We start from the raw sequence: 25,824 nt of genomic DNA on the forward strand, positions 1-25,824 counted from the left end.
TGGTCTCGATCTCCTCACCTTGTGATCCGCCCGCCTCGGCCTCCCAAGGTGCTGGGATTACAGGCGTGAGCCACTGTGCCCGGCCAACCTCGTTAATCTTTGAAAGCTTTCTTGTTTTCTGGCTCAACAAGGTAAGTAGGTTTGCACTTTTGCTGCAGAAGATTTGTAAATAGCCATTTCTTATTGGAGCTTTGGTTCCTTTTAGTATAGAATGGAATTAGAAAATCCAGTCTGGCAACTAGGAGGACAAAATGATTTTTTGTTATGTCAGAAAGTGCCTGTTAGAGGACATTTTGAGTTGCTGTGTACTTTTCTAAAATTCTATTAGGATTTATTTTTAGAAAGACAGAAAGTTATAATAATACTCATAGACTAGGTTTAGAAAGTCTTATATTTTATGGCCGGGTGCAGTGGCTCACACCTGTAATCCCAGCACTTTGGGAGGCCGAGGCGGGTGGATCATGAGGTCAGGAAATCGAGACCATCCTGGCTCATACGGTGAAACCCCATCTCTACTAAAAATACAAAAAATTAGCCAGGCATGGTGGCGGGCGCCTGTAGTCCCAGCTACTCGGGAGGCTGAGGCAGGAGAATGGTGTGAACCCGGGAGGCGGAGCTTGCAGCAAGCCGAGATCTCGCCACTGCACTCCAGCCTGGGCGACAGAGCGAGACTCCATCTCAAAAAAAAAAAAAAAAAAGAAAGTCTTATATTTTACTTATTTTTTTTTTTTACTGTTCTTTTGAGACAGAGCCTCACTCTGTTGCTCAGGCACGATCTTTGGCTCACTGTAACCTCTGGCTCATGGATGCTAGTGATTCTCTCACCTCAGCCTCCCTGGTAGCTGGGACTACAGGCACATGCCACCATGCCTGGCTAATTTTTTTTTTTTTTTGAGATGGAGTCTTTCTCTGTTGCCCAGGCTGGAGTGCAGTGGCGCGATCTCGGCTCACTGCAACCTCCGCCTCCCAGGTTCAAGCAATTTTCCTGCCTCAGCATCCCGAGTAGCTGGGATTACAGGCACACGACACAATGCCCAGCTAATTTTTTTGTATTTTTAGTAGAGATGGGTTTCCACCATATTGGCCAGGCTAGTCTTGAACTTCTGACCTCAAGTGATCCGCCCACCTCAGCCTCCCAAAGTGCTGGGATTACAGGTGTGAGCCACCACACCCGGCCAATGCCTGGCTGATTTTTATATTTTTTGGTAGAATTAGGGTTTCACCATGTTGCCCAGGGTGGTCTGAAACTCCTGACCTCAGGTGATCCGCCCTGCCTTGGCTTCCCAAAGTGCTGAGATTACAGGCGTGAGCCACCATGCCCCACCAAAAGTCTCTTATTTTATTTTATTTTTTTTATTTATTTATTTTTTGAGATAGAGTCTTGCTCATGTCGCCCAGGCTGGAGTGTAATGGCATGATCTCGGCTCACTGCAACCTCTGCCTCCCACGTTCAAGTGATTCTCCTGCCTCAGCCTCCCGAGTAGCTGGGATTACAGGTGCCCACCACCATGCCCAGCTAATTTTTGTATTTTTAGTAGAGATGGGGGTTTCGCCATGTTGGCCCAGGCTGTTCTTGAACTCCTGACCTCAAGTGATCCACCCGCCTCGGCCTCCCAAAGTGCTGGGATTACAGGCGTGAGCCACTGTGCCTGGCCAATTCTTGTATTTTAAAGTGAAGTGGGTCCAGGTGTAGTGGCTCACACCTATAATTCTAGCACTTTGGGAGGCCCAGGTAGGAGGATCACTTGAGACCTGAAGTTTGAGACCGGTCTGGGCAACATAGTGAGACCTCATCATCTCTACTTAAAAAAAAAAAAAAAAAAAAAGCCAGGCTTGGTGGTGTGCGCCTGCAATCCCAGCTACTCGGGAAGCTGAGGCAGGAGGATCACTTAAGCCTGAGGCTGCAGTGAGCTATTGAATGTGCCACTACACTCCAGCCTGGGTGACAGAGAGAGACCCTGTCTCAAAAATAAATGAATGAATGAAGTTGTATTTAATACAAATGATTACTGTATTATTTAAAATATAGACTTTCTAAAAGGATTGCTTTCTTGGCTGCATGCAGTGGCTCACGCCTGTAATCCCAGCACTTAGGGAGGCTGAGGCAGGTGGATCACTTGAGGTCAGGAGATCAAGACCAGCCTTACCAACATGGTGAAACCCCGTCTCCGCTAAAAATACAAAAATTAGCCAGATGTGGTGGCAGGTGCTTGTAGTCCCAGCTACTTGGGAGGCTGAGGCAGGAGAATTGCTTGAACTTGAGAGGCGGAGGCTGCATTGAGCTGAGATCACACCACTGCACTCCAGCCAGGGTGACAGAGTGAGAGTCTGTTTCAAAATAAATAAAAATAAAAGGATTGCTTTTTTGATTATGTGATGAATTAGTTATTGCTGCATAACAAATCACCCGAAATTTAACAGCTTAAAACAACAAACATCTCACATGTTTCGGTGGGTCAGGAATCCCAAGAGGTTTAGATCGGTGGTTCTAGCTCAGGGTCTCTCATGAGGTTTCAGTTATGATGTTGGCTTGTACTGTGTCGTCTGAAGGCCTGGCTGGGCTGAAGCATCTGCTTCCAAGCTCACTCATGTGGCCATTTACCAGAGGCCCAGTACCTCACTGGCTTTTGGCCAGGGAGGCCTTAATTTCTTACATATGGGCCTCTCCATAGGGCAGCATGCAACTTGGCAGCTGGTCTCCCTTACAGTGAATGATCCAAGAGAGTATGAGAGAGTGTGTGCCACAGTGGAAGCCAGGTATCTGTTATAACCTCATCTTAGAAATGATATAACATCACTCTGCCGTCTTTTGTCAGTTGCGCAGACCCCTGGTACAGTGTGGGAGGTGACAACACAGGGTATTAATACCAGGAGGCAGAATCATTGGGACTGTCTTGGAGGCTGGCTACCACATTCAGTTAACTTTGCTATTAATTTCATTTAATCCCTATATCTGTCTTCATATTTGAAGAGGAAAAGATACTTTCTCATGTAAACATAATGGTCTTAAAGAATAAGACTCTATTATGCTACTTAAACAAAAGAATAAGACTCTGTAGAGATCTTAGTGAGAATTGTAAGAAATAAACAGAAGTCTGACTGCCTTATTTGATGTCACTGATGTATGCTGTATTGCTGGAGTAGAAGTTAAACAGAAAAATTGACCTGGTATATTCTACTCACATGTATCTTTTGACAATTGAAATGTTCTTAATAGCTAGGTTTTTAAAAATGTGTTTGTTTGCTTTTTGTTTATATTTTATTGGTATGTATCTTATACTGCAAAATACATTTTAATTCCATGAAAGATTATGCTGTCTCTTTATTCATCAGCTTTATAGCTTATATTTATATATGACTTCTTAGAAAAGTATGAAAAGATATTAAAGTCATTCCATTATATTACAATTATTCATGTTCTTAATGGTATTTTATGTTACTTGTTCCTTAACACTGGAAGGGGAAAGCAGGGTTATAAAATAGTTCCTGTTTGTTCAAACTAAAAGGTGTAGGTATCCTAGAAAATTCAAAGAGATTTCAGGAAATGGCATTGTACAGATAGTAGTAGGGGGAAAAATCAGAGGTGAATGACTCCCTTTGAAGACTTGCCACCAAAATGGACTAACAGAGTCCAGGCTCCACATAGAAACAATGTGGAAATTGTCTTGTTCCCCAGTGATCTTCTCATCTACAAATACATACCTGGGTTTCACTTTCAGGGGAAACATCTTTATATTTGAGGAGCTCTGAAAGTATATTTGATTAAAAATTTGTATTAAATGTAATCTTTGGCAAAAAAGCAACTGTACATTGTAACATTGTACAGTTGTACAATGGTAACAATAAAGGAATAAGATGCAAGGAAATGTACGTGTCCCAGAGATACAATTGGCAGACAATAATGGAACACATGATACTGATTCTGTGGGGATGATGTTGGTATACTCAGGCTGCTGGTGGAGGTATAAGTTTTTTCAATTTTAGGGAGCAGTTTCTCCCAGGAATTCCGTTTTATTCCAAGGAAGTAATTCAAAAAGAAGGAAAGAGTTTGTTACTTGGATTTATGTATTGTAGCACTGTTTGTAATAATTTTTTTTTTTTTTTGAGTCGGAGTGTCACTCTTGTTTCACAGGCTAGAGTGCAATGATGCAATCTCAACTCACCACAACCTCCACCTCCCAGGTTCAAGTGATTCTCCTGCCTCAGCCTCCCGAGTAGCTGGGACTACAGGCATGAGCCACCACGCCCACCTTATTTTGTGTTTTTAGTAGAGACAGGGTTCCTCCATGTTGGTCAGGCTGGTCTCAAACTCCCAACCTCAGGTGATCTGCCCACCTCAGCCTCCCAACGTGCTGGGATTACAGGCGTGAGCCACCATGCCCAGCTTGTTTGTAATAATTTAAAAAACAATACATTTATAATTTATAATAGTAATATAGTCATTTGTAATAATATAAAAAATCAGAGGAGAATGGTTAGGTAAGTTGTAATACATTAGTACAAGGAAATGTGCAGCCATTGTATTGACATTGTATAGGTGGTTTTCAGCTTTCACATATTACACATTGACATGCCAAACTCAGACATATGTCATCTAACTCCATGTTTCTCAAACTTCAGTTATAGATATTTAAAACTTAAGTTATTCTCATGGATTCATGTGTTGACTTAAATAATTTGAATTATAATGCTACTTAAATATAAAACATAAAACTAAGTAAAGCTCCTTATACTTAAATGTGCTATAAAATTGAAACTAATTTACCAATAAAATAATAAACCAGTAAAATATTACTTGAAAATAGTAATTTATATAAAAGTGATATTTTACTGAAACCAAATTGCAAACCCTCCGTGTAAATATGATACCAGTGCAGCAACAGGTTCATTTGTTTTTCTTTTTCTTTCTTTGTTTCTTTCTTTTTCTTTCTCTTTCTTTCTTTTCTCCTTCCTTTCTTTCTTTCTTTCTTTCTTTCTTTCTTTCTTTCTTTCTTTCTTTCTTTCTTTCTTTCTTTCTTTCTTTCTTTCTTTCTTTCTTTCTTTCTTTCTTTCTTTCTTTCTTTCAGACAAGGTTAGCAGGTTCTTGCAACTGTAACACACCTGTACAACTGGGTGCTGTGAATGACTCAGTTCTCATCATTTTGGCTCTGTGAATCTACTACAAACAATTTTTTTTTTACCATAGTGATCAGAACATTGGTTTTTTTTGTTGCTGTTGTTTCAGGTTTTTTGAGACAGGGTCTCACTGCCATCACCCAGGCTCAAGTGCAGTGGTGTGATCATAGCTCACTGTATTGTCAACCTCCCTAGACTCTGGTGGTCTTCCCACCTTAGCTTCCCTAGTAGCTGGGATGACAGGTGTACACCACCACACCGTGCTTTTTTTTAGTAAAGGTGGTGTCTCGCCAGGTTGCCCAGGCTGGTCTCGAACTCCTGGGCTCAAGCGATCTGCCTACCTAAGCCTCCCAAAGTGTTGGGATTACAGACGTGAGCCACTGTGCCTGGGTGATTGTTTTGTTTTTATTTGGCAATGTATCATTTATTATTAAGACTATGTCATTTTTTTCTGATTAGCCCAAACCAATTAAAGTGGTACCGCATTGCCAACTAGATGTTAACACCACTGAAGTCTTTGGCAATAGTGAGTTCCATGGGGGTCATCCATGTGATGTATAGTGTTTATACTACGATGTTTCTTTTTTTTTTTTTTTTTTTTTTTTTTTGAGACGGAGTCTCACTCTGTTGCCCAGGCTGGAGTGCAGTGGCGCCATCTCAGCTCACTGCAAGATCCGCCTCCCGGATTCACGCCATTCTCCTGCCTCAGCCTCCCAAGTAGCTAGGACTATAGGTGCCTGCCACTACGCCCGGCTAATTTTTTTTGTATTTTTAGTAAGATGGGGTTTCACCACGTTAGCCAGGATGGTCTCGATCTCCTGACCTCGCGATCCGCCTGCCTGGGCCTCCCGAAGTGCTGGGATTACAGGCGTGAGCCACCGTGCCGGGCCTATACTATGATGTTTCTAAACATTAAAATGAAAACACAAAATTAAAGAGAAGTTGCAGATCTCTGTGAATGTATCAGCAGGTCTGTGGACTCCAAAATTGATCTAATTACTGTTTTGAACTGTTAGTTTGTGCTATAATCTGCCAGACTCTGCCACTGCAGGAAAAAAGTGGGTCTTATTTGATTTTGTCACCTCCCACTGTTAGCCTTCTGGTTCTTACTCCCAGCACACACTGTGAGGGGAAGAGAGTGAGTAGCATGGGTGTCGTGGGAGGTGGTAAAGGGGAGGCTTGTCCAGGATGTCACTTGTGGGTGCAGGGAATGGTTGGCAGAGATCCTACTCAGTTTGTGCAGCAGACACTGGAGAAGGATTCTTCCCATCTGTATTTCCGACACCTACCTTGTGTTTCTGGTGCAGAGTTTTAAAGATTTGACTGCACTAATATGTGGGTTGGGTAGGGGTAGTAGGTAAACTTTTGGGAAGGGAACTACTGAGTTCAGCTTCCTAGTCCTGGGCTGATGGAGTGGTTGCTGGGGTCCTTCTGCCCCACCTCTTACCTTATGATATGTGAATTTCTTGTCTTTTAGAAAGTTAACTTTCAAAAAAATTTTTTGGGATAATATATGAAAATAGGTAATCTTTAGAACAGGGATTCCCAACTCCCAGGCCACAGACCAGTACCCATCAGAGGCCTGTTAGGAACCTGGCCTCACAGCAGGAGGTGAGTGGCAGCAGCAGGAGTGACAATGATGATGACGATGATGATGATGACAATGATGATGGTGATGACGACAACTGAAGATTTATCTGTATTTACTGCCACTCCCCATTGCTTGCATTACTACCTGAGCTCCGCCTCCTGTCAGATCAGTGGAGGCATTATATTCTCATAGGAGCACGAACCCTATTGTGAACTGCGCATGTGAGGGATCTAGGTTGTATTCTCCTTATGAGAATCTAACTAATGCCTGATGATCTGAAGTGGAACAATTTCATCCCCGAACCATTTCCCCCAACTCCCCTGTATTAGTCTGTTTTCACGCTGCTGATAAAGAAATACCCAAGACTGGGAAATTTACAAAAGAAAAAGGTTTAATGGACTCAGTTCCTTGTGGCTGGAGAGGCCTCACAATCATGGCAGAAGGTGAAAGCCATGTCTCACACGGTAGCAGACGAGAAGAGAGCCTATGCAGAGAAACTCCTTTTTATAAAACTCAGATCTTGTGAGACTTATTCACTATCACGAGAATAGCACGGGAAAGACTTGCCCCCATGATTCAATTACCTCCCACTGGCTCCCTCCCACAACACATGGGAATTGTGGGAGCTACATTCAAGATTAGATTTGGGTGGGAACACAGCCAAACCATATCACCCCACATCCACGGATTGTCTTCCACAAAACCAGTCCCTGGTGCCAAAAAGGTTGGGGGCCGCTGCTTTAGAAGATGTTGGGCACGGGAGTTCAATGTTGCAAAGAAATCAACATTGAGACAAAGGATCCCTCAGCAAGGCTAGTTTACTTTCTGCAGAAAGGGTGCACTCATCAGCAGTCCAGCCACGAGAGCACACTGAACAAAGGAGTGGAGGACATTTATAACCTTTACATCCTGATGCAACCCCCTAGAGCTGTGTCCCATTCCCATTGGCTGGGATGGGACCTCACACTCTAAACTTAACTCGATTGGCTAATAATTTAAAACTTTCCTAAATAGGGAGAAGGGAAAGGGGACAAAGAAAAGAGGAAGTTAGGGATAAGAGGTCAGAGGGGTTTCCAAATAAGTAATGGCATGCATCCTAATTCGGGACTCATTTAGCCTTATCTCAACCTACCAGAACAAGTTGGAGCAGCCTTGGAATATACACATACAAACATTTAACCAGGGAATGATAAACCCTTTATGGATTAAGAAACTTTGAAAAAGAACTTCTCTATTCCCTACAGAAGACATGATGTTCATCAAATGGTATTGGGACAACCAAATCTGGAAAATAAATCCTTATTGCACACACATTAAGATAAATTTCAGATAGATTAATGAGCTTAAACAATGAAATCAATAATTACTATATAAAAATATTGGTTCATGTTTTTTGTTTGTTTGTTTTTGACCAAGTCTTGCTCTATCACCCAGGCTGTAGTGCAGTGGTGCAATCTCAGTTCACTGCAACCTCTGCCTAGTGGGTTCAAGTGATTCTCATGCCTCAGCCTCTTGAGTAGCTTGGACTACAGGCGTGCACTGCCACAGCCAGCTAATTTTTGTATTTTTAGTAGAGATGGGGTTTCATCATGTTGGCCAGGCTGGTCTTGGACTCCTGGCCTCAAGTGATCCACCTGCCTTGGCCTCCCAAAGTCACTGTGCCTGGCATGGTTCGTGTTTTAAAAAATTATTTGTAATAGACAAAGTTGGAAACAGTGTATAACAATAGGAAATTGGTTAGATTATAGTAGATCTACATTGATGGTGTGTCATGGTCATCAAGTGTTCTTGAAGTATGTTTATTGACATGTATATCTTGGAAAGATGTTCATAATATATTGTTAAGAAAAAAATTGTTAGAGAATTAGAAAAGAGCTAAGATTTACCATAATACTGAATGTTTACTATGTTCTAGGCACTGCTAACTTCCTTGCAGCTTTTGTTTCATTTGACTGTCACATGTGATCCTGTTTTTGCATATATATCTGTATCTGTGTGTGTGTGTGTGTGTGTGTGTGTGTATATATATATGCAAACCTATCTTCTATGAATGTATATGTGAATAACTAATGCTTTTTTAACAGCTTTATTGAGGTATAATTGACATAGAATGAACTGGACATACTTAGAATGTCCAATTTGATCAATTTAGGCATTTAAATATACCCACAAAATCATCAACACAATCAATATAATAAACATATCCATCACTACCCAAAATTTCCTTTTTTTTTTTCGAGACAGGATCTCACTCTGTCACCCAGGCTGGAGTGCAGTGGCGGTGCAATCTCTGCTCACTGCAACCTCCACCTCCCAGGTTCAAGCAATTCTCCTGCCTCAGCCTCCTGAGTAGCTGGGGTTATAGACGTGCCACCACGCCTGGCTAATTTTTATATTTTTAGTAGGGACTGGGTTTCACCATGTTGGCCAGGCTGGCCTCAAACTCCTGACCTCAAGTGATCTGCCTGCCTCAGCCTCCCAAAGTGCTGGGATTACAGGCGTGAGCCACTATGCCCAGTCTCCAAAATTTCGAATACCTCCCTCTTTTCTTACCCAACCACCACTACTATGCTGTTGTCCCCAGGAAACCTGTGTCTGCTTTCTTATTTATCTATTTATTTATTTATTTATTGAGTCTGAGTCTCACTCTGTCGCCCAAGCTGGAGTGCAGTGGCACGATCTCGGCTCACTGCAGCCTCTGCCTCCCGGGTTCAAGCACTTCCTGCCTCTGCCTCCTGGGTTCAAGCACTTCCTGCCTCAGCCTCCCAAGTAGCTGGGATTACAGGCGCACACCACCACAGCCAGCTGATTTTTGTATTTTTAGTAGAGATGGGGTTTCACCATGTTGCCTAGGCTGATCTCGAACTCCTGGGCTCAAACGATTCACACGCCTCAGCCTCCCAAAGGGCTGGGATTACAGGTGTGAGCGAGCATGCCCAGCATGATTTGCTTTCAGTCTCTATAGATTAGTTTGTGTTTTCTAGAATTATATATTAATGAAGTCATACAGCATATACTTTTTGGTGGTGGGGCTCCGGCTTTTTTTACTCAGCATAATTTTGGTATTCATGTATGTTGGCTATACTAATAGTTCATTCTTTTTTATCACTAAGTTCTATTACATAGTATGGATATATCATAATTCATTTATTCAGATACTGATGGACATTTGGGTAGTTTCCAGTTTTGTGTGGACATATGCTTTCATTTCTTTTGGGTAGAATGGCTAGGTCATATGGCAGGTGTATATTTAACTTTTAAGATACTGCCAAACTGTTTTCTAAAGTGATTGTACCATTCTATTTTTCTATCAAAATTGTGTGAGAGTTCCATGTGGTCTGTATTCTTGTATTTCCCTGATGACTAAAGATATTGGGTACCTTTTCATGTGTTTATTGGTCATTCATGTATTTTGTGAAATGTCTAAGTATTTTGCCCATTTTAAAAGCTTAGATTGCCGGGGGCAGGGTCTCAGGCCTGTAATCCCAGCACTTTGGGAGGCTGAGGCGGGCAGATCACGAGGTTAAGAGATCGAGGAGACCATCCTGGCCAACATGGTGAAACTCCCTCTCTACTAAAAAATACAAAAATTATCTGGACATGGTGGCACGCGCCTGTAGGCCCAGCTACTCCGGAGGCTAAGGCAGGAGAATGGCATGAACCCAGGAGGCGGAAGTTGCAGTGAGCCGAGATTGTGTCACTGCACTCCAGCCTGGGTGACAGAGTGAGACTCCATCTCTAAAAAATAAAAAATAAAAATAGAAACCTTGTAACCCACAGCCTCGCTAAATTCATTTATTAGTTTTAGTATTTTTTTAAGATTTTTTTTTCTTTTTTTTCTCCCGGGTTCATGCCATTCTCCTGCCTCAGCCTCCAGAGTAGCTGGGACTACAGGCACTCACCACCATGCCCGGCTAATTTTTTTGTATTTTTAATAGAGACAGGGTTTCACCATGTTAGCCAGGATGGTGTCAATCTCTTGACCTCGTGATCCACCCATCTCGGCCTCCCAAAGTGCTGGGATTACAGGCATGAGCCACCGCTCCCGGCTTTTTAAGATTCTTGAGGGTTTTCTATGTACACGGTATCTTCTGCAAAAAAAACCCCGACAGTTATACTTTCCTTTGCAACTTGATTCCTTGTGTTTATTTTCCTTATCATACTATACTGGCTAAGCTATGGCAGAAGATTTAACAATGTTGGCCTCTGAATGGATGAGATTATAGGTGTTTTAAGATTTTTCTTCTTTTTATTTGTATACATTTTCTAATATTTCTTTAACAAACATATACTGCTTTTATAATAAAATATTTTTCAAAAAAGAATATGAAGAAGGGAAAACATGCAAAATACATTTAAGTTTAAAAAGCAGAACATAAATTAATTGAAGAGTTTTGATTCTGTAAAATATTTATATAAAGGATAAATACTTGAATGGATTATAGGGCAATGGAGGTCCTTGATTTTTTATAATAGTGATTAGTATTGTTACACATATTGACAGGAACAAAAATATTTAAGTGTAATTATTTTTTACCCTGTTTTTATCTCTTTCTTCCTAGGAAATTCTTTTGTTTTTTCTTAGCTACTGAACAGTTGTGCTAAACAGAAAATGGTCAAAATATAATTTTGAAGAATCACAGAGAGGGCTGCAGATGACTTGACGTAAGAAAGTGCGGTGGCTCAAGCCTGTAATCCCAACACTTTGGGAGGTCGAGGCAGGTGGATCACGAGGTCAGGAGTTCAAGACCAGCCTGGCCAACATAGTGAAACCTCGTCTCTACTAAAAAATTAGCCAGGCGTGGTGGCGGGCACCTGTAGTCCCAGCTACTCAGGAGGCTGAGGCAGGAGAATCGCTTGAACCTTGGGAGGTGGAGATTGTAGTGAGCCGAGATTGCACCACTGCACTACAGCCTGGGCGACAGAGCAAGACTCCATCTCAAAAAAAAAAAAATGAAAAGAAAGTACATTGTGCTACCGGGCATGGTAGCTCACACCTGTTATCCCAGCACTTTGGGAAGCCACGGCAGGCAGATTGTTTGAACCCAGGAGTTTGAGACCAGCCTGGGCAACATGGCAAAACACTGGCTCTACTAAAAATACAAAAAATTAGATGGGCGTGGTGGCATGTGCCTGTAATCCCAGCTACTCGGGGATACTGAGGTGGGAGGATCATCTGAGCCTGGGAGGTCAAGGCTGCAGTGAGCCGTGATCGTGTCACTGCACTCCAGCAACTGGGGAGAGAATATAAAAAAAGTTATTAGTGCTTAGAGGTCTGAGACTAGGAAAAGAGATGAGTAAAAATGATTTTTAAGATTTATTATGTATGCTGCTATTATGTAAGGAGAAAACTGCTTTCTCAAAAATGTTTTGTTCCTTTGTTTTCATGGCATTTTGAAGTATGTGTTTGTTTTTTTTGGCTGTGATAATGTGCCGAGCCTCGTTGGATTTATTGCTGTTGCAACTTTATCTTCTTGGTCTGTGAGGATGTAACATTTGTAATTTTGATTATTTGCAAACAATTCAGTGGTTGATGATTGGTGTAATTGGAAATATAATTACCAACTCTGATACCAGTATTCAGGAGTGTGGCCATTGAGGGAACTAAGTTAACATGCAAGCATGTTCATCATTATTACTTAGGAAAGTTAGGCAGCAATTTTCATAAATTTTCAAAAAAACAATAGCACCTTTATTTTTGTGTGGAAAATAGCTATTGAGTATAAGAGAGCCAAATTCTATGATTGCTGGAGAGGTAGTCCCCTTGTGGTATGCGGATATGCACACGACACAACAAGCTCTCAATGAAAATTGATTGAGGAGAAATTTAGGAGGAACCTACAAAGACATTCCTATATTTCTTTTTCATTTTTTTGAAATGGAGTCTTGCTGTGTCACCCAGGCTGGAGTGCAGTGGCGCGATCTCTGCTCTCTGCAACCTCTGCCTCCCAGGTTCAAGCAATTCTCCTGCCTCAGCCTAACAAGTAGCTGGTACTACAGGCACGTGCCACCACGCCAGGCTAATTTTTGTGTTATTAGTAAAGACGGGTTTCACCATGTTGGCCAGGCTGGTCTGGAACTCCTGAGCTTAAGTGATCCACCTGCCTCAGCCTCCCAAATTGCTAGGATTACAGGCATGAGCCACCATGCCTGGCCTGACATTCCTATATTTCTGATTCTGGGAATTCTAAATTCTCTAAGTATATCACATATAAGACTGTGATATTAATTCTGGGGAACCTGCTGACTGAAAAGATTATTGAATTAGATATCAAAAGATAAGCATTTTAATCCCAATTATGCCACCTACTAGCTAGATGGCCTCGATTAAGTTACCTTACATTTCTGAACTTCATACTCCTTTTGTAAAGGGGAATAAGAACTTTGGATCTACCAGGCCGCTAATTATGTGATGCAGATTGTACACTCTAGTGAAGGGTAGCCATCTGGTTAAGGGAAGGGAGGGTGGGTACTCTGTGCAACAAGCTGTGTACCTTAGCATGGGGTCTGTCCAGAGAAGGCACGCCTTCTTCAATCTCACAGAGGCCCATCTGTTTCACCAAGCAGTGCACAGTAGCTCTGCAGCTTCTTGGGGGCAGTGGGGGCCGGCGGTGAGACCCTATTAATTTGCTCAAAGATGCTGTATAGACAATGGTGGATCTGGGCTGGGCGCGGTGGCTCATGCCTGTAATCCCAGCACTTTGGGAGGTCGAGCCTGGTGGATCACCTGAGGTCAGGAGTTTGAGACAACATGGTGAAACCCCGTCTCTACTAAAAATACAAAAATCAGCCGGGTGTGGTGACGCGTGCCTGTAATCCCAGCTACGCAGGAGGCTGAGGCAGGAGAATCACTTGAACCCTGGAGGCAGAGGTTGCAGTGACCCGAGATCGTGCCACTGCACTCTAGCCTAGGTGACGGAGCAAGACTCCATCTCAAAAAAAAAAAAAAGGACAATGGTGGATCTAGCTATGCCTACCTCACAGGATTGTTATGGAGAACAATGAGATTTGTGTTAAAGTACTTTGAAAAGTATAGCGTAACACAAATATAATGTCTTATTTTTACTGTTCATCTGTGGTTTATTTTAGGGTAGATACAACAAGAATCGAATACTCCATTCCTTTAAGAGAAAACTGGGCACTACCATATTTTGCATGCCAAATTGCTGCACTTACAGGCTATTTAAAAAGCAACTTAAATACTTATGGAGAGGTAAGATACAAATCTGTTTTATCCATTGCAGCTAATTCTGATGTATTGCAAATGTGGTACATAATAGCAAATAAATTTTAGTCCTAGTAAGAATTAAATCATACTTAATGAAGTCTGGTTACTACATAACAAAAGATATAGTTAGTAGTTTTCTTACAACACTGTTACTCTGTAATCTGATTAACAGTAAATTAGGAGAAAGGAGATGTTTTATCATTTTAATATAGTTAACTTGACAAGTATATGAAAAATATCTTATTTTGAAAATCTGTTCCACTGTTATTTTATCACTTCTCGGACTTCTGGAACATTGATGGCCTTCAATCACCATGATTTAAAGATACATTAAACAAGATGTAAAGAGTGACCACAAATGACAGGAGTTTTAACTTGGATAGCAGCACTGCATATTCTGTTTCTTCTCATGTTTTCTGTGACTGAGGTATAGGCAGGTTGGTAAAAATTTCAGGAGACTTTTCCCCGGTAGTTTAGATTCTTACATTGTTACTGTTATTGTTGTTGCCACAGCCCTTTTGGCAGTTGGAAGAAGCCTGCAGAGTCTGTCTCAGGATAATGATTTTAGGCCAGGCATGGTGGCTCATGCCTATAATCCCAGCACTGTGGGAGGCTGAGGCGGGCGGATCACTTGAGGTCAGGAGTTTGAGACCAGCCTGGCCAACATGGTGAAACCTCATCTCTAATAAAAATTCAAAAATTAGCCAGATGTGGTGGCACACGCCTGTAATCCCAGCTACTTGGGAGGCTGAGGTGGGAGGATCGCTTGAACCTGGGAGGCGGAGGTTGCAGTGAGCTGAGATCGCGCCACTGCCTTCTAGCCTGGGTGACAGAGAGACCCTGTCTCCAAAAAGAAAAAGAATAATGATTTAAGCCGGGCGCGGTGGCTCAAGCCTGTAATCCCAGCACTTTGGGAGGCCGAGGCGGGCGGATCACGAGGTCAGGAGATCGAGACCATCCTGGCTAACACGGTGAAACCCCATCTCTACTAAAAATACAAAAAATTAGCCGGGTGTGTTGGCGGGCGCCTGTAGTCCCAGCTACTCGGGAGGCTGAGGCAGGAGAATGGCGTGAACCCGGGAGGCGGAGCTTGCAGTGAGCCGAGATCGCGCCACTGCACTCCAGCCTGGGGCACAGAGAAAAGACTCCGTCTAAAAAAAAAAAAAAAAAAAAAAAAGAATAATGATTTAAAATGCATAAAATGATTATAGAGGCAACCAGTTATATTGAAATTGAAATTGACTGAATTGTAACAGTCCTTTGATAGTCTTCTTATCTGGGGCTAAGAGTTCCTGGCTAGAAAAAGAGAGCAGAGATTATTAAACCTGGTTGTCCAGGAAACAGGATGCACTTATGGGTCCTTCATAAAAATCTCTGAAAAAATGTGCTATTCTTTTCTTTCAGTGGTGACAAATGTCCTGAGCATAGCAAACTTTATTATTTCATTTTTATAATTAGCATTTCCTTTTTTGCATGTAAAATAACATGAACACATTTCAGCTTTGTGATCTTCCTTTATGTTGTATTTGTATAGAGATCTTTCTGCACAAGAGTATATTTTCTTTTTTTTTTAGACAGAGTCTTGCTATCTGTTGCCCAGGCTGGAGTGTGATGGCATGATCTCTGCTCACTGCAACCTCTGCCTCCTGGGCTCAAGCGATTCTCCTGCCTCAGCCTCCTGTGTAGCTGGGATTACAGGCACCCAGCACCACACCCAGCTAATTTTTGTATTTTTAGTAGAGTCAGGGTTTCACTATGTTGGCCAGGCTGGCCTCGAACTCCTGACCTCAAATGATCCACCCGCCTCAGCCTCCCAAAGTGCTGGGACTACAGCCATGAGCCACTGTGCCTGGCCAAGAGTATATTTTCTTTAATAGTCAGGGAGTCTATGATTGAATATTTTCCTGTTTGATTGTACAGCTGTCTGTTAGGGAAGAATAGTTTTTCGATTGTTAAGTAAAAGAGTTTCGTATAGGCCAGGTTTGGTGGCCTATAATATTACCCAGCACTTTGGGAGGCTGAGGCAGGCAGATCACCTGACGTCAGGAGTTCAAGACCAGCCTGGCCAACATGGCGAAACCTCTATTAAAAATACAAAAATTAGCCGGGTGTGGTGGTGCACAGCTGTACTCCCAGCTACTTGGGAGGCTGAGGTGGGAGAATCGCTTGAACCTGGAGGTGGGGGTTGCAGTGAGCTGAGATGACACCACTGCACTCCAGCCTGAACAACAGAGTAAGACTCCATCTCCAAAAAAAAAAAAAGAGTTTGGTATGGCAAAATGAACTGCCTAAGTTTCTTTATATTTATCTCTTTGTTTCTTTGAGACGTGGACTCGCTCTGTCACCCAGACTGGAGTGCGGTGGCATGATCTAGGCTTACTACATTTTTGACCCCTCATCCAGCTTCCCCCAATAATATCTTGCATGACCGTAATACCTTGTCAAAGTCAAGAAGTTGACATTGATATAATACTGTTAATTCAGGCACTGACTTTCTTCAGATTTCACCAGGTTTTACATATACTGCTTTTGTGGAAAGTGGGTGTATAGTCATATTAGTTGTTATCACATGTATAAATTTGAGTAACTGTCATCATAATCAAGACATAGAACTCTTCTGTCACCACTGAGAAACTCCTGTGTACCTTAATAGTCACATCCTTCTTCTAACCCAAACCTCTGGCAACCACTGATCTATTCTCTATCACTATAATTTTGTCACCTTGAAAGGTTATATAAATGAAATCAAGTCATGTAGTATGTAACCTTTTAAGATTAGCTTTTTTCACTCAGCCTAATGATGCCCTTGACATCCATGTGAGTTATTACATGTGAATACTTTGCTCCTTGTCATCACTGAGTAGTATTTTAGCAACACTTTTTTTTTTTTTTGAGAGGGAGTCTCTTGCTCTGTTGTCCAGGCTGAAGTACAGTGGGACAATCTCAGCCCACTGCAACCTCTGCCTCCCAGCTTCAAGCGATTGTCATGTATCAGCCTCCCTAGCAGCCTCCCTAGTAGCCGGGACTGCACATGCACGTCACCACACCCAGCTAATTGTTGTATTTTTAGTAGAGACGGAGTTTCACCATGTTGGCCAGGCTGGTCTTGAACTCCTGGCCTCAAGTGATCCGCCTGCCTTGCCCTCCCAAAATGTGTCCAGAGTTGGTTCTTTCCAGTGGGTTTGTGGTCTCACTGACTTCAAGAATGAATCCGCGGACCCTTGCGGTGAGTGTTACAGCTCTTAAAGATGGCATGGACCCAAAGAGTGAGTAGTAGCAAGGTGTATTGTGAAGAGCGAAAGAACAAAGCTTCCACAGCACGGAAGGGTACCCAAGTGGTTTGCCGCTGCTGGCTGGGGTGGCCAGCTTTTATTCCCTTATGTGTCCCCCCCCATGTTCCATTTTTGTACTATCAGAGTGCCCTTTTTTCAATCCCCCCTGTGATTGGCTACTTTTAGGATCCTGCTGATTGGTGCGTTTTACAGAGTGCTGATTGGTGCATTTTACAGAGCGCTGATTGGTGCATTTTACAATCCCCTTGCTAGCTACAGAGCTCTGATTTGTGCGTTTTACAGTCTTAGCTACAGAGTGCTGATTGGTGCATTTTACAATCCTCTTGTAAGACAGAAAAGTTCTCCAAGTCCCCACTCAACCCAGGAAGTTCACCTGGCTTCACCTCTCAAAAGTGCTGAGATTACTGGTGTGAGCCACTGTGCCTGGTCTACACGTACTTTTTTTTTTTTTTGAGATGGAGTTTCGCTCTTGTTGCCCAGGCTGGAGTGCAATGGCACGATCTCAGCTCACTGCAACCTCTGCCTTCTGGGTTCAAGCGATTCTCCTGCCTCAGCCTCCCAAGTAGCTGGGATTACTGGCCTGTACCACCACGCCCAGCTAATTTTGTATTAGTAGAGACAGGGTTTCTCCATGGTCAGGCTGGTCTCGAACTCCCGACCTCAGGTGTTCCGCCCGCCTCAGCCTCCCAAAGTACTGGGATTACAGGTGTGAGCCACCGTTCCTGGCCCATGTACTTTTTAAAAATCACATATTTTGTATTTTGCTTCCCATTCTTGAGGCTAAGTTTCGTGGTCCCAGTTGCCTCAGGATATCCAACTTCAGTTCAATCTTTTGTGCAATTCTCTGGAGTCATTCAGAAACATTGTGGTTGATTATTGAAACCTGTTCGATGTATCACATAAATCCTATGTGTAAAAAGTTCACACTACAGGCACAGTGAAAGCGAAGCCCTGTGAGACACGGCAAGCAAGGTCAGGGGTAGGCAAGACTGCACAGAACCTTGAAAATGCTCAGGGAAAGGAATAACTTTGCTAACTCTCCAGGTTGTGTTTGATACATAGTTCTATCTTTAAGACATTTTTACTGTATGCTCTTAGAGTAGTTTGAGAGTTAACCCTTGGAATTAACAATTTGTTTTAGTATGTTGTAGGTTTCTCCCAGAATCTCAGAAGTAATCTCCAAATGCCCAGTACGTTAATTAGGCTGGGTCTAGATTTGAGCCTTCATTGCTTTCTGAAACTGGTTTCTCTGGGGATGGTGGTGTCTGGTTATTACAGTTCTGGTAATAACTGTAATAATGTGGTTGTTCCACATTAGAAGGGTTCCAGAACCCTTGCCCTGCACATAGCTATGGTGACAGGAAGAGCAGAAGCTTATGTCAGAGCCCTTCTGTGCTTTGCAGTTGGTGTTATTTGCCCAACAGGTGGAAGTTTGCCATTTCTTACATTTGGTTCTCTGGTCTTAATCTTATTCAGGATGCTGGAAAATTATTTTATCTGCTGATGGCTGAGGTATTTCTCACTCTGGAATTTATCCTTGAGTATAGTCAGCTGAGTATGAAAGACTTAGTTTTAGAGAGCACAGTTCTTATCTTAGGTTTCTTGACTGACCTTTATTGTCCTTCTCCTTCACTGTTCTTATCTGAACAAGGTCATTTGACACTACAGCCAGTGGAGGGATCCAGAATTTAAAAGCAGGTCCATAGAAGAAGGAGAGGCTGTTGTTGAATATGTTATGGGATTTGTCACAGAGTTGGTAACTTGCTAAGGGATCACATAGGAGATGACATTTTGAAGGACAGAATTGACTTAGCCAGGCAGATTTTCAGCAAGGGCAAGGACATCCTTTGTGTTTAGTATTTAGCGGAGGAAAACAGCTGAAAGTTTAATATGGCTGACAGTATAGGCACTGGGGAAAGATAACACTTCCGTTGACAGGAAATGAAAAAAGCAAAGACATGGGCTGTGGAATAGGCTGAGATGTAAGCAGACTATTTAAATGAAGTTCTTAGGAAAATAAGTTCTGAACCCTGATGAATACCAACATTTAAGTTATTTGGACAGAGAGAAGTTAACATAAATTGTTAACCAAGTATAAAGTCATTAACTTGCTAAATGAAAGGGTAATAAGAGCCTGAAAGTTTCATAGAGATCGCAACCGCAGAAAGCAGCTACCACCACTAGGACTGAGGGAACAAAGGGAAAAATAGGAAATTATTAAAACTTGAAGCACCATGGAAGTGAAATGTTATTTTCACAGCAAAAGGAGTTGCCTCCACAATAACAAAAGCTCACCAGCCAGGTCTGGTAAATGCCACCCTTTCTTACATTTATTGCTTTACTTCTTTTGGGATAAAAGAAAATTATATTGAATTTTCTTTTTCTTCCCCTTTGTCTTCCTGAAATTCTCAATGTGATGTTGAACATTGAAGGACAAGTGGTTGATTTCTCTCAAGTGCCTTATTTGAGTTCTTGTTGTTTTTGTAAGGATTTAATAATAATTATGTGATTTAAAAACAAAGTTTCAATAATTATATAGCTTAAAGTTGAACGAGTAACAGAGCTACAACTTTGACGTAACAGTCTCATAGGCTTTTATTGTAATAAAGTTATTGATATTTAGTTTCTTTCAATTGTTTTCCCTAGAGGTTTTGCTACTTGTTGATGAGTGCTTCAACTTACACATTTATGATGATGTGGGAGTATAGCCACTATCTCCTGTTTCTTCAAGCAATATCTCTATTCCTGCTAGATATCTTTTCAGTGGAGCAAAGTGACAAGGTATTATGGCATTTTGAAATAGTGATTTTAAGAGAATAAATGTATTTATGGCATTGTATCCTAAAACCTCTCTTTTCTTCATCCATACACTGATATGGGAACCCCGATGCATACAACATTTAAGTTATTTGGACAGGGAGAAGTTAATATAAATTGTTAACCAAGTATAAAGTCATTAACTTGCTAAATGAAAGGGTGAGATGAGCCTGAAAGTTTCATAGAGATTGCAACTGCAGAAAGCAGTTAACTGCTAGGGAAAAAGATGAAATTATTAAAACGTAGAAATGTAGAACAGGGACCTCATGGAGCTGATACTCAGACTTTTGAGCTCAGAAATATCAGCTTTGCTCAAAAGTTGGGCCCTTCAGAAATGGGACCCAGGCGTCTGAGGATGTGGCTATGGCTGGCTGGTCTTGGGTTTCTTGAGCTGGAAGATATGATGAAGCTGGTTCTCGAAGTGCTGGAAAAACTGCAGCTGCATCCAATGCTTCCATAGGAAGTAATTGCTCTGTTGGGGTGAGAAGCATCCTTGAGGTGAGATCACAGGACCCTCAAGCCATCAGGAAGCAAGAGGAAGGAGCCAGGCTTGCACTTTCCCTCTAGCATTTCCTACTGGCAGAGCTTCATAGGGAACCAACAGGAAAAGCAGAAATGTAGATTGCAGAGTCCCAGGTCCAGCATTGCCAGGCAAAGGATAGAAAGGGGAGTTTGGAGCTAAGAGAGTTATTTGGTAACTGGCACGCATCTGTAGAACCAGAGCCCAAATCAAAAATAGAACATAAGCCAGGTGTGGTGGCACATGCCTATAGTCCCAGCTACTCAGGAGGCCAAGGCAGGAGGATTGCTTGAGCCCAGGAATTCAAGTCCAGCCTGGGCAACATAGTGAGACCCTATCCCTACAAAAAATTTTTAAAAATTAGCTGGGTGGGGTGGGAGCTGAGGCGGGAGGATCACTTGACCAGCCTGAGCAACAAGGTAAGATCCCACCTCTAAAAAATTTAAAAAGGGAATAAATCATTACCAACACCCAGAAGACTCCATCATGCTCTCTCTCCCAGTCATTACTTCAACCCCCAACAGGGTAGCTACTGTTCTGACTTGTAACAGTGAGGTATCTTTTTTTTTTTTTTTTTTTTTTGAGACAGAGTCTCACTCTGTTGCCCAGGCTGGAGTGTGGTGGCTCAATCTCAGCTCACTGCAACCTCTGCCTCCCGGCTTCAAGTGACTCTCCTGCCTTAGCCTCCCGAGTAGCTGGGATTACAGGCGCCTGCCACCATGCCCAGCTAGTTTTTGTATTTTTAGTAGAGACAGGGTTTCACCTTGTTAGCCAGGCTGGTCTCGAACTCCTGACCTTGTGATCTGCCTGCCTCGGCCTCCCAAAGCTTTGGAATTACAGGTGTGAGCCACTGCACCTGGCCAAGATATCTTTTTTTTTTTTTTTTAAGTGGCTCTGGCTATTGACTGATTTTTTTTTCTGTCTTTATTTTATTTTATTTTTGTTTATTTATTTTTACTTTTTTGGAGACAGGGTCTCACTCCGTCACCCAGGCTGGAGTGCAGTGGCTCAATCACGGCTCACTGCAACCTCCGCCTCCCAGGCTCAAGCAATCCTCCCACCTCAGCCTCCTGAGTAGCTGAGACTACAAGTGCGTGCCAGCCACCGTGCCCGTCTGATTTTTCTTTTCTTTTCTTTTTTTCTTTTTTTGAGACAGAGTCTTGCTCTGTCACCCAGGCTGGAGTGTAGTGGTGCGATCTCGGCTCACTGTATCCTCCGCCTCCCAGGTTCAAGTGATTCTCTTGCCTCAGCCTCCTGAGTAGCTGGGATTACATGCCTGCCCCACCACATCTGGCTAATTTTTTTTTGGATTTTTAGTAGAGAATGAGTTTCACCATGTTGGCCAGGTTGGTTTTGAACTCCTGGCCTCAAGTGATCTACTCTCTTTGGCCTCCCACAGTGCAGGGATTACAGGCGTGAGCCACCGCGCCCAGCCCCGGGTGATTTTTCTATTTTTCATAGAGATGGGGTTTTGCCATGTTGCCCAGGCCAGGCTGGTCTAAAACTCCTGGGCTCAAGCCATCCTCCTGCCTCTGCCTCCCAACGTGCTGGGATTATAGATGTGAGCCACCAAACCTGGACTGTTCTTTAGCGTATAACTATTTTCTGGGAGATCTTCTAATAAAACATTGCATTTAACTTTGTTATGCTCACTAGTTGGACCAAAAACAATACTCTAATGGTACATTTCATGGCAGTATATTTTCACTGGGTAGGTTTTGGGGGCTGCTGATAAAAATTATGATTTTTGATTTATGTAATTTGAGGTTGCATAGATGAGTTTTAATAACAGGGCAAACTAAGTGAAATTAAGAAGGTTCTTCCAGTCTGATTTAGACACTGATGCTTTTAAAGCTCTTTATTTTGTTTCCAGAGAGTTTTTAAAAAACAGTGATAAGGGCCGGGCGTGGTGGCTCATGCCTGTAATCCCAGCACTTTGGGAGGCTGAGGCAGGCAGATCACAAGGTGAGGAGATCGAGACCATCCTGGCTAACACAGTGAAACCCCATCTGTACTAAAAATACAAAAAAATTAGCCGGGCGTGACGCCTGTAGTCCCAGCTGCTCGGGAGGCTGAGGCAGGAGAATGGCATGAACCCAGGAGGCAGAGCTTGCAGTGAGCTGAGATCGCGCCACTGCACTCCAGCCTAGGCGACAGAGCAAGACTCTGTCTCAAAAAAAAAGAAAAGAAAACAGTGATAAGTTCATTACACACTATTTTATATATATATTATATATGTATGTATGTATCTGTGTGTGTGTGTGTGTGTGTGTGTGTGTCTGTGTATATATATATATATATATATATATTTTTTTTTTTTTCCCTGAGACAGAGTCTTGCTCTGTTGCCCAGGCTGGAGTGCAGTGGTGCGATTTTGGCTCACTGCAACCTCCACCTACCGGGTTAAGCAATTCTCGTGCCTTAGCCTCCCGAGTGGCTGGGATTACAGGCTCCCCCCACCATGCCCAGCTAATTTTTTTTTGTTTTTAATAGAGACGGGTTTCACCATGTCAGCCAGGCTTGTCTTGAACTCCTGACCTCAATGATCCACCCACTTTGGCCACCGAAAGTGCTGGGATTTCAGATGTGAGCCACCATGCCCGGCCAACATTAAAAATATTGATTGAACATTTGCATAATACTTTCGTAAATTATAGTAGAGCATTTACTGTATAATTATAGTTAAATATATATAAAACAAAGGAAAATATGTATGATAAAATATAACTTATTCTCACTTATTTTTGTCACAACAGGTTTATGAAGTTTATAAAATCTACATATTTTCCCTCTTTCTGGGATATTTACTACAGTTTGAGAATCCAGCTTTGTTGGTATCTCCTTTATTAAGTTTAGTAGCAGCCTTAATGCTTGCTAAGTGCCTTCAGGTAATTAGAATTGTCTTTTTATTGTTCTTATTTTGATTTTTTTTTTTTGAGATGGAGTCTCACTCTGTTGCCCAGGCTGGAGTACATCTCAGCTCACTGCAACCTCTGCCTCCCGGGTTCAGGTGATTCTCCTGCCTCAGCCTCCCAAGTAGCTGGGATTACAAGCATGTGCCACCACACCCAGCTAATTTTTGTATTTTTAGTAGAGACCGGGTTTCACCATTTTGGCCAGGCTGGTGTCAAACTCCCGACCTCAAGTAATCCCCTATCCTTGGTCTCCCAAAGTTCTGGGATTACAGGCTTGAGCCACTGTGTTCGGCCATTCTTATGATTACTTTTTAAATTGTTAATTTTTTAACACCTCACTTCTTTGTTCATATGATTTTTCCTCCACAGCTGAATGTGAAGAAAGGAAGTTTTGTAGCTAAAATAATAAAAGTGATTAATTTTTACTTGGTGTGTACTCTGACAATAACATTGAATATTATAATGAAGGTAAGTAACTCTCTGAGATTCATATAGTAAAACAAAATGAATAATGAAATATATTGTACTAAATTTTAATGAGAATAATGAGATAGCACGTAATAGAGTTTGAACAGTATAATTTTGAGTTAAACAACAATCATAACTAGCATATTGGGTGAGAAAGTAGAATTCTGATTCTTTTCTGTATATAGGTAAAAAGAAAAAGGGAATGCATATTTTTCATTAAGTTAAAAATGTCATCATTACCCAGTTAACATTAAGCAATATATGGAACAAAGTGAGACAAATGAAAAGTGTTTAGAACAGTGGGTGAGTTACTTGAGCCTGGTGGGATAAGGTTGAAATGTTCTTGATCACCTGAGGTCAGGAGTTTGAGGCCAGCTTGGCCAACATGGTGAAACCTTGTCTCTACTAAAAATACAAAAAATTAGCTGGGCGTAGTGGCGTGCACCTGTAATCCCAGCTACTTGGGAGGCTGAGGCAGGAGAATTGCTTGAACCCGGGAGGCAGAGGTTGCAGTGAGCCAAGATCTTGCCATTGCACTCCAGCCTGAGCAACAAGAGTGAAACTCTGTCTCAAAAAAATAAAAAAAGAAAAAAGAAATGTTCTTACTACCCCATTGTAGTTTATGCTTCAGCATAAGGTCATGGGATTGATTTATGTCAGTAAATCTCCTTGCTTCATAGTCGTACCATATATTATTTATTCATATTTTTGTTTTGTAGTCTTGTGTTTTCTGTCTCTAGTATTGGGAAAAGCATGTGTTTGTAAGCATAGCTAATATTTCTTTGTTTAACTGGTGTTTTTCTCTTCTAGATGTTTGTCCCACACAAAGAAAATGGGCACATGCTGAAATTCCTTGAAGTAAAATTTGGACTAAATATGACCAAGTAAGTTTTAGATTATGTAAGTTTACCTAAATCGATACCACTTAGACAATAAAGATAAAAAATACTCAATGGCCAGGCATAGTGGCTCACATCTGTAATCCCAGCACTTTAGGAGGCCGAGGTGGGTGGATTGTGACCATTTGAGTCCGGGAGTTTGAGACCAGCCTGGGCAACATGGCAAAACCCCATCTCTAAAAAAAAAACAACCAAACAAACAAACAAAAAACAAAAGCCAAGATTGCGCCAGTGCACCTCAGCCTGGGCAACAGTGAGACCCTGTCTAAAAAAAAAAAAAAATACCACTTAGAATGTGTTTGCCATATTGTTAAATTTTAACATTTTGTTCTAAACCCAGTGATTTGAAGTAGACATTCTCAGTCCATCAGTGAGCACTCCTGAGCATCACTCCATCTCTAACATCTTTTCCCACGGCTAGGGATTGAGGATTGGAGTTTAGAGATGGATGAGAAATGAGGACGCAGATAAACATATGTACAACCAGGAGTCTTTTTTTTTTTTTTTTTTTTTTTGAGACGGAGTCTTACTCTGTTGCCCAGGCTGGAGTGCAGTGGCGCGATCTCGGCTCACTGCAAGCTCCACCTCCCAGGTTCATGCCATTCTCCTGCCTCAGACTCCCGCCTCAGACTCCCGAGTAGCTGGGACTACAGGCGCCCGCTACCATGCCCGGCTAATTTTTTGTATTTTTAGTAGAGACAGGGTTTCACTGTGTTAGCCAGGGTGGCCTCGATCTCCTGACTTGTGATCTGCCTGCCTCAGCCTCCCAAAGTGCTGGGATTACATGCGTGAGCCACCACGCCCGGCTCAACCAGGAGTCTTGTTGATCATACTTAGAGTCGAAAAATGTTTATCCTGATTCATACTGCTCAAAAGGTTTACATTTCAAATTTTATGATTTATCTTAATAAGTAGGTATCTCTTTTAAATGGGTCCTAGTTGAATTACATTTGTCAATCATATAAAGTATGTCTATCC

At 42.1% G+C, this 25,824-nt stretch overlaps 1 protein-coding gene across 6 annotated transcripts in view; it reads left to right on the forward strand.

The window, feature by feature from the left end:
• DPY19L4 (dpy-19 like 4) overlaps positions 1-25,824 on the forward strand; it is an 83,391-nt gene that overhangs the window by 24,178 nt on the left and 33,389 nt on the right. For 3 of the 6 annotated variants that reach the window (XM_032760069.2, XM_058443782.1, XM_058443784.1), the window contains 5 exons: positions 13,796-13,919; positions 19,874-20,008; positions 23,321-23,452; positions 23,849-23,947; positions 24,758-24,831. In XM_032760069.2, coding sequence (XP_032615960.1) covers positions 13,796-13,919; positions 19,874-20,008; positions 23,321-23,452; positions 23,849-23,947; positions 24,758-24,831 — 564 coding nt within the window. The remainder of the gene's footprint in view (positions 1-13,795; positions 13,920-19,873; positions 20,009-23,320; positions 23,453-23,848; positions 23,948-24,757; positions 24,832-25,824) is intronic. The other 3 variants (XM_032760070.2, XM_032760071.2, XM_058443783.1) reach the window with 3 other exon arrangements.

The sequence above is a fragment of the Hylobates moloch genome, unplaced genomic scaffold, assembly GCF_009828535.3.
Source record: "Hylobates moloch isolate HMO894 unplaced genomic scaffold, HMol_V3 SCAFFOLD_9, whole genome shotgun sequence".
Lineage (NCBI taxonomy): Eukaryota > Metazoa > Chordata > Mammalia > Primates > Hylobatidae > Hylobates > Hylobates moloch.